The sequence below is a fragment of the Haliotis rubra genome, unplaced genomic scaffold (genome assembly GCF_003918875.1).
Source record: "Haliotis rubra isolate DU_JTF1 unplaced genomic scaffold, ASM391887v1 Scf389, whole genome shotgun sequence".
Lineage (NCBI taxonomy): Eukaryota > Metazoa > Mollusca > Gastropoda > Lepetellida > Haliotidae > Haliotis > Haliotis rubra.
In genome coordinates, this window is record NW_025767067.1 from 900,518 (window position 1) to 910,002 (window position 9,485).

Here is a 9,485-nt window from a genome sequence, read left to right on the forward strand (position 1 = left end):
AAATACGTTATCAGACAATTAACCCCCTTGATGCCGAGTATTTTTTCAGGCGCACATTTTCATGCAGTTTGAAAAGTGAACGTTGTGCGAGAATTGCGCTCGCGTGGTCCTGGATCTACGTACGGCTATAAAATTACACAGAAATGTAGAATATTAAATTTCCTATCCGTTGGTATAAATATAAGTGCAACTATCTTGGCGGTTTGAGAAATAGACACTGCTAAATGTTGTCCAAAGTTTGTTATGCGTTAAAAAACAGTAAATTTATCCGCTTTTTATCGCGCACCGATAAAAGCACTGTGCTACGATTTTTTTAATGTGGCATCTTTACGGAAAGTGTGAGCGAAGAAAATACAGCCTGATATATGAACGACATAAGTGTATATGAATTGGGTTTATGTGCTTGTGCATAACGTTATACGCTCAACATTAAAAATGACTCGCATGTCAAAAATGAATTTTCTTCTATGACGTCAAACGACGACAGAGAGGTCATACACGTATAATGATAAGGGGGCATAACTCCGTTATGCGTAACACTAGGTCAATGTAACTCAGATCACTTGGAGAGAATTTGTTGTAGATACGGACGCTATATTGTCGTTATTTTATGTTCATGGTGAACCAAACTATTCCAATTCAAAGTTCCCCAATGTGAGCGGATGCAGTTTGGTAGTTTCACAATTTACAAGACAAATGACGACGTATTACATGTGAAAGCACCTAATAGCGATTTCGATGGCCCTATCCGATATATAAGTTAGTTCTTAGATTCCGATATTCTCCTGTTTGTGTAGATGTAATTTGACTAATTTTGCATCGTTATTACCAGAATACTAGCCATATCTTCAAATGTAATGAAATTGCTGAAAATGATACAACATTTTAGTTGACGTCATTGCTTGTTTTATGCATTTTGCGACGTCGGAAAAAGACGACATTGGTATGCTGATTAGTATATATATCCCCTAATGTCCATTAATTGTATAAAAGGTCTCGGCTTTTACGTCAGAATTTAACACTCTTTAGACAAAACATAAAATGACTGCTTTTTCCATTTAATTAGTGTCCTGAATATATCAACAATTAGACGGTTTGATAGCGTATCTTATTGTGAACAACACGCGCACCTGTTTGGCATCAACTTAACGTAAATAAAAATAATATTTCAAAACACCCGAATATTTTGTTTGGGATAAGAATTTTGTTTGTTTATGATTATGTAGCTATTTCTCTTCATACGTATGCAATGAAAGATGCAAAAAAGATAGCTTTTTATATATGGAACTATATATTAGAATATGGATGTAAGATTTGTCCGAATTAACACATGAAATGGTATATATATTTTTCAACAATTTTCCTATAAATGTAGTTAGAGTTTGATATCCTGTCATCACAATATTATTTAATCGAATATGAATTGATTATATTATCGAAAACAATGATAGAGAATCATAAAACGTTTCCAACAAACGCGCACCTGGCCGATCAATATGCATCATTCTTTTGTCTATAAAACGACACAAAATTATGCAATGAACAAGACAATTCCTTTAAATATGTGTGCATACCATATATAAATCATTTTCATTAATATTATCAGTTGTGTCCCTTGGTTTGTGATGCTCGGGCTGATGATGGATAAAGACTACTTAAACATATGAGAGATACTGAACAATATAACTGACAAATCATATGTTGGGTTGGAATGTGAGATAAACAGGGAGATTTGGTTCCAGTTTCTAGAAAGTAATGGTTCCAAAGCTGCAGATTAGTTGTCATACACCTTATTTATAGTTTCTTTTGGGTAGTCAGTATAGTTTTTTGATGACGTAACAATTAAATGACGTTATCCCGTCACTGCGCCATTTTAGTGTGCCCCCTCGTAATCGAACAATTTTACATTACGTCACAATGTAAGCGACGTCACGATGCATGTCAGTTGTCATCGCCTCGTACGGCCTCCTACAGTAAACTACTCTGTTGCATCCCGTTTCTTGGTTTGCAGTTGCTTCACGCAGCTAACTTCACTGGTCGAAACATTACGTTTATGTTTAACGACGTTTAAAATGTCTCAATTCGACTCACAAGTTTTCAGCGACACGGTAACGTTCGCAATGTTTACATTCCCACAATGCAATCGTGGAATGTCGCTTGACTACTCAGCTTCATTTGGATGTACTGATCTAAACTTACGTTGGTAGTAGAAAAGCGACGTTCATATTGCCCAATATGGTTTACGTTAATGCCAGAAGTAATTAAAATAATTCAGAGAAGATATTTAATACGAACGTAAACCGTCATCAAACTGTTCTCATTTGTGTTTTTTTCTGGTAAAAGCGTCCTCGTACTTTAACTATAATAGTTCAGGGCGAAAGTGTGCTTTATTACACTATACATGGTGGTAGAGCGAACTGTATTTCTTAAATAGAAACATTCGCCTAAATACTTTCATTGATATGCTTCAGTCGAAACCTTAAGCAGTTTTTACACGACTCAAATATCTTTCTGTCCATGCTTCAGGGGCGGTAGGGTAGCCCGGAAAGGCCCGGGTTCGACCAGTCCTGTGGTATACCCTGTATGTCCAGCGGCAGGCAGAGTACATCAAGTTCCACCGTTACAAGCGGCCCGGTGGTGGTGTGTGTGTGTGTGTGTGTGTGTGTGTGTGTGTGTGTGTGTGTGTGTGTGTGTGTGTGTGTGTGTGTGCGTGTGCGCGTGTGTGTGTGTGTGTTTGTTTTAGGGTTAGCCTAATGGTTAAAGCGTTGGCTCGTCACGCCGAAGACCCGAATCCCCACATGGGCACATTGTGTGAAGCCCATTTCTGGTGTCCCGCCGTGATGTTGCTGGAATATTGCTAAAAGAGGCGTAAAACCAAACTCAGGCAGTCAGTCAGTACAAGCGGCCGGGGATCGAACCGCTGAGATACAGATGACACACCACCCACTACACCATGTAGACAGTCTCGCGACCAGAGTACGGCGTCAGTAAATCAGCCATTATATTGAGTTATATAATCCCGCCAGTTTCCCCAGATAGGTTCTAGCATTGGGCATTTCGTGCCCTGTAAGTAATTTACATGTCACCGTCCTACATAATTTCCAAATGCTACCTTAACGACTTCGGGAAGAAATCTTATAATCTAATGAAAACGAAACATCTTCTTTATTTGAATACTTGTCTTTATTCAGACAAACAGACTAGTAATACACATCAACACTGTACATCAGACAGACAACACAACATTAAAGCTCGTCCTTGTAACGGTACAATGCTCATCAACCAGCCAAGTTGAGCAGTGTTCTGATATTTGTATCACTTCATGATATCTCTTTCAGAAAATATTAACAGGCATGTCTCTAACGGTCTTGTCATGGGACTATAAAAATATTCTTTGCTATGTAAACAATCCTCTAACGAGTAAAATACAATTTCTTCATTAAAATGGCTTCTTGTAAATGAAAATATACGATCACTAGTTTAAGTCCAAACTGATAAAATCTGAAAAATATATTTTAAATCTTTGAATAGAAAGAATATTTATTTGGGATTAAAGACAATATAGTTTCTTGACTCTGAATATCCACGAGACTTGAGTATTTACAGTTCATACACAAATTGATAATATACCAATACGTGTGCTTCATAGACATTTCCAAGCTCCTCGAGATGTAACTATTGGTTTATACTTAACATCCAAAAACAGATGATGGAATCTACTGCCACAATCTATCTATGTAATCAGGATAACATGCCATGACATGTATCCGCATCTAAAAAATGTACAAAAGTTCATTTGAGAATTTGCCTGGACGTTTACCCTTATAATATGGCCATTGAAAAAAAAACGCTTCTCAAAATTAACAAGTTTTGCTTCAGAAACGAAAAAGTAAAATCCAGATAACTTATTCATTTGCATAACTAACTCTAAAACCGGATTGTCTTTACCAGGCTAGGTGACAAGATGGTTAGCCTATTAGTGTGACAAGACATAATATACAGCATGCGATACGGCAAGATTCTCGGTTTTTAAATGCAAAATTGTGATTCTGTATGAGAAAATGATGGGTGATGTGGTGAGAATATGACTTGAGTATTTGCTGCCTCTCGAAGTCCTTAGGATACAATTACATATTTACAAATTAGTATTTACAGTTCTCGAGAAGTGTCTCGAGGAAGAATGATACTATGAAATGGAGCTCTCAGTTGATTGTGCAGCTTCCTGTTGGAGCGACCCTGGTTTTGTGAGTATGCTAGTTTCTTTGCTGACACGTAGAACACCACGTGTTATCACTGAAATAAAATAAAAACAAACATTAAATTGTACGTAAATATTATCTGAATTGCACAATATATCAATGCAATCGCTTTTCGCCATTACCGGTTACATCAAAAAGTGCAACTTCTAAATAGAAAATATGTTTAATCCCGGAACCGATGTTACATACGCACAATAGCCAGAATCAGAATAGGGAGGTGATGGAAGAATACAAATTTGTTTAGTTTATTAAAAAAAAATAAACGAAAAGAGAATGTGTACCTACCAGATCTGAGATTGGCGAGTCCGAGGGTGTCATCTGTCCATTGACGGACCGATGACAGAAAGGATTCAATGGTTGAGGTGGACACACCGGTAGTATAAGTCTCAAACAATGGTCGCATCATGAAACTGAACTAAGTAGGGTTAAGGAAAGAAATCCTTCAAAATATAATTTTCTGCTTGAAAAACATGATTCGTTACCAATACAAGATCTTTCTACGAATATTGCCGAGTGCGGCGTAAAACTAAACTCACTCTTTCTACGATTAACAAAATTCCTTAGAGGATTAGAACAAGTAAATATGTGAAAACAGAGTATGAACAAAGAAAAATATACAAAAATAGTAAAATGAAGGAATTCGCAAATGATCTAACATAAACATTTAAGCCAATATATTTTCATCAAGTATAAGTGCATTTCGTTTGTGAAGGATACAATCCAGAATTTCCAGTTTCCCCTCGTGCGATCCTCAATGTATTCCTTATACATGTTATCCATTGACTTTGTCTTGACGATACAACCATCAGCCTTCAGACCCATCGCCGGAAGGTCCTTTTGGAACGAGCTGTAACACAGAAGAGAAGAACATCACTAGCATGTACAACTTGACATCAAGAATAACAAGATGTATACAAATGCATCCTAACACTGCTGTACTAACATCATAATGTTTACCAACCAAATAGAGATGCTTTTTCATGAAACGACCCTTAATAATATTTTAGATAAAAAACCCATGTAACTATAGAGTTGAAAATCTTTTGAATACTCAATTATTTTTTTACTAATTTGTCTTCAGAACTGCAATTTCGTTTCACTGTTCTAAAACATCACTCACCTTTGTCATGTTCGATAGACGTGGCTACCTGCCCTTGACGGAATAGAGAGCTTCCCTTTAATCGTCAAAAGCAAGTAACCAGTCTAGCGACTGGTCCCTGAAACAGAACGTCATGGTTACGGACATGCATGATGCCACTTACTCAATCTCGGCTGTCAAGGCGGTTATCTCAGCGCGAAGTTTCGACTTCTCCTCCTCGACACGAGCTCTCTCGGCCTTCAACTGGCGACAATGGTCGGCCGCTACAAGAGTGGGAGAGGCGTCAGAATACTCAACCGAACACACTGGCTAACTACTTGTTAAGCACAATTCGCCCTAGTCTGCCAGTAGGATACAATTATATGTCACTTGGCTTGGGGTTAACGGGAGGAATAAGAAAATCAAACTTACCTCTTGAAAGAATTAGTGACTCGCTTTTCCGTTGATTGTGGATTGGAGGGAGCAGGTCACGGAGGTCATCTAAGTTGGTCTGCACAAATAAGAAAATGGCAAAATGCTAAACAAGGGAGGCAACTCGTACTGCCTTCTTTCTCTTACATTATCAACAAAGCTTTCCTTCCAAATATTGGAAATGATTAAACGGGCAGCATCAAAGTAATTAGATTGAAGCAAATATTAAGATATTTTTTTCCAGATGTTCCTAAATATAGCTTAATAGACGAAATAGGTAAACTAACCGATTGTGTAGGCATTACAAACGGCTTACTTGAACAAATACAGACGGGTACAACTGCCGTCGGTGTATCTCTTACATATTGCCATTAAAATATACAAACAGTGAAACAAGTGAACATTTAAATCGTTTATAGGGAGTAACACGAAAATACATTTACCGAAGGTCTATACAGATACAAGGTACAACTACGCTATCAAAAGATCAGTCCTATTTGACGAAAAACATTTTCTTTTCTTGTAAACAGTACCAACACTTCCGCGAAAAATATCTCATCCAACTTGGAAATGTATGCAAGGGCCCACTCTCACTCCATAATATTTTATGCTCTAAAATTCCACGTATTATATACATTACTGCTTTATTTATACACCAAATACTCTCTTGCAGGTATAAAGCTACCATGTAGTTAATGAGAATGACCACTGTCCATCTGTACCTTATATTATGTAACTGTATTATGGGCCATTAGGCCGACATTACAAAATAAACTCTGTCTGTCATATATACGTTCATATATTCGTCGAAGCTATTTTTCTATTAGGACATTAAGCATGGTATGATGAACCAAGATCCCTCAGGAAAAAAAACAAAAAAAAAACATACAAAATGCGTCATAGTAACCTCCACCCACCCTAACTGATTGGAAGGTCCCCACTTAACAATCTTTGCCAGATCAAGACAAATACCTTTATCTTCCCGCGCCGTTTCACCTCTGCCCGTTTATGGGCGGGTCTCTTGTGACGGGGCACAAGGTTTTCCTCCTTAGACTCATCTTGAGGTTTCGGGGTGGATGGAGGGGTGGAATCAAACACAGAGGTGGGGATTATAGTCGACGGTTCCTCTGGCAAGAGAACATCGCTTTCACTTGGGGGTGGGGTCGAGGCGTTGTCCCCCGCTAGTGATCGGAGCAGATCATCTACAGCATCGACAGATAAGTCCTGGTATGGTTCATCGATCAGAGTCTTTGGGAACAGGGTGTTCTGGAAACAGAAACAAAATGTCCAATACTCAAAAGTAATCTGCGGAATAAGTAATCAACCATTCACAAGGCAGAACAATTAAAGAAATACAAGTAAAATTCCAACGATGAAGATAATCATCAAAAGTTAGGGCGTGAACATATTAGAAAATGGGGACGAGATATATTGTTTTTGAAAAAAACATCTTTTATAAACGTGGATGTTATTGTGATTAAATATATCAGTAAACGGCACATATAATCCATACGTGATTTGCTAACATCGTATTCCACTGAGAGTGCGATGCTGACATTTATTAGAAATCCAACAGAGCCTGTGCAACTTATGAAAGCAGAAATCTGACAGAAAATCAGACTTGGCTTCTTTCCAAACAAATATAGAACAACCCTAGTACGTTATACGGTAATATCACTCGTGATTCTGTACCACGTGACCAAAGAGCCCACGTGTCTACGCTTGGCAAGGTCATGTGATCACCAACAGAACAGTCCGATTGGTCCTGAGCCCTGTGTGACGTCACCGACTGAGCAGTACGCGTATAAAAGCAGAGGTTCCATAACCGAGAAACTTTTACGGCGAGCTGCAGTTCGAGGCGGGCAAAGAGTTACTGACGAGTCTTGTAGTACGAGGCTCACTAAGTCGGTTTTTCTGAGCTTGTTGAGAATCAAAGCTTTGCTGAAATAATAGTTGTCGCATTTCGCTACGCGTTCCGTTACCATATGTCAAACAATCGCGTACATCAACGCTGTCCGAAATTGTCGCGAAATTCCAATCTGACTCCGTGTTTGGGAGTCCAAACAACAGACCGAAGAAAAGTGATTTTTTCATGGAATAATTGGAAATACGTACCTCGCAGTCCGTCTGTGGATTGATGTAAGTTGTCAGATCTAGATCCGACTGGTTGAGAAAGGCGGCCCAAACCCCAGACTCAACAGCAAGCATTCCTGTATTTCTACTATTGTCAATTGAAGAAGTTCTCTGTACGGCTGTCCACCATAGACTGTGAAGCTGCCGGCGGGAGAGTTGCCTTTTATACTACGTCCCAGAATGCACCGCGCGGTGATCTATTTTTAGCACCAGGCGCTTTCATGTTTGAACAACGCATTTCTATTCGGATTTAATATACTAAAATAATTAAGATTTCAGGTAAGTATCAGTGTTATGAATAAATAATTGTAATTCATTTAAAAAGAAAATGGAAAATGCGTAAATTCGAAAAATAGTCATCTGGTAACACCTCAGTGAAACGAAATTATATTGAGAAGTTAACTTTATAATCTTTTTAGTCATTTGACAATATGCGTTGTAATTATGTACACCCTTGTTCAAGAGATGATTTTATAACAATCAACACTGACATGGTTCAGTTTAAAGGTTTGCATTCTTCCACAACAACAAGAGTGACGTCATTATTGATTGTCACTATTATTAGCTTGCATTTACATCTCTAAATGTTTTTATTATATTGTTGTTTAGCCAAATAATATTACTTCTTGCAATCGAACAGCTATTTTGGGAGTTTGTGGTATTTGCAACATAGTTGTTTACAATATTTAGTTTGCAGATAGCAGTACTGTGTGTGTATGCCAGCCTTAGTTTCGTATCCGCCATTTTGTTCCCTTGATACAACTATATTTTGTCCTGTATTCACCATTGTCTTTCATTTCTGGATATCAGTATGAGCAGATTCGAATGTATCTGAATCCACACACAGATTGATATACATACATAATATAAAGCAGGCCCACCTGAAACAATACGGGGTAATTCTAGAAATACCCGTGTTTATACTGAATAGGACATGGCTAGTGTTATTTAACCATTCATATTTTATACGTTATGTTGTTCGTGTAGATTCATTTCAACATTTGGTGTTTGTCCACAATATTAAATTTTCAAATATTTTCAGTATTTGTTAAAACTTCTGTACCTATGGTAGTTATATTGTTGCCATATCGTCATCCTTGTACTGTTATCCATTGGTGAACTTTTATAGTATATGTATGAATCATAAAAACATTTTTCATGTTCTCTATTAGCGACATATTAATAATTGTTTTCATGTAATAGATAATATAGAATTATCCGTAATTTTGGTTAAAACCCCCCAGACATTTGACTAGAACTGTTGATGAGCCAGCTTGAATTTACATTCTACCTGTAAAACACCTTTCGCTACAAATACGACTTACAGCGTCCGGACTGTGAAGCAATTTACTGTTTATTTTACTGATTGGTGACAGCTACTTACCGTCCGGTTCCGGAAACCGAATTTCCGGATTATCGAGGCAAATTATATTGGCATAGATTGGTAACAAGCTGAAATCGTCCGGGAGGCGAGACATCCGGATTATCGGAGTCCGGACTAACGGGGCTTCACTGTAATTGTACATGGTGATATCGTTTGCTTATTTGTTATTTGTGTATATTCGTTTGTCACACAGAGTCAG

At 37.8% G+C, this 9,485-nt stretch overlaps 1 protein-coding gene across 2 annotated transcripts; it reads right to left on the reverse strand.

Moving 5' to 3' along the window:
• Window positions 1–3,164: 3,164 nt before the first annotated feature.
• Window positions 3,165–9,213, reverse strand: LOC124286640 (carbohydrate-responsive element-binding protein-like). 2 transcript variants are annotated; one of them, XM_046723036.1, is made up of 7 exons: window positions 7,885–9,213; window positions 6,742–7,035; window positions 5,770–5,848; window positions 5,522–5,621; window positions 4,977–5,106; window positions 4,545–4,674; window positions 3,165–4,293 (listed from the first exon to the last, which is right to left on the reverse strand). In XM_046723036.1, exons 1-7 carry the CDS (start codon window positions 7,975–7,977, stop codon window positions 4,187–4,189), a joined length of 933 nt encoding a protein of 310 aa, XP_046578992.1. In that variant the 5' UTR covers window positions 7,978–9,213; the 3' UTR covers window positions 3,165–4,186. The 2 variants fall into 2 exon arrangements, with proteins under 2 accessions (XP_046578992.1, XP_046578993.1); XM_046723037.1 differs by lacking the exon at window positions 7,885–9,213 and adding an exon at window positions 7,283–7,417.
• Between the last annotated feature and the right edge of the window lie 272 nt (window positions 9,214–9,485).

Excerpts from the sequence above, each read along its gene's own strand:
- LOC124286640 (XM_046723036.1), bottom strand. The coding sequence starts at position 7,977 with ATGCTTGCTGTTGAGTCTGGGGTTTGGGCCGCCTTTCTCAACCAGTCG. Across the intron at positions 5,107-5,521 it reads GCCTTGACAGCCGAGATTGA|CTCGTTCCAAAAGGACCTTC; the intron begins GTAAGTGGCATC and ends TCTGTGTTACAG. Across the intron at positions 4,294-4,544 it reads ACTCGCCAATCTCAGATCTG|TGATAACACGTGGTGTTCTA; the intron begins GTAGGTACACAT and ends ATTTTATTTCAG.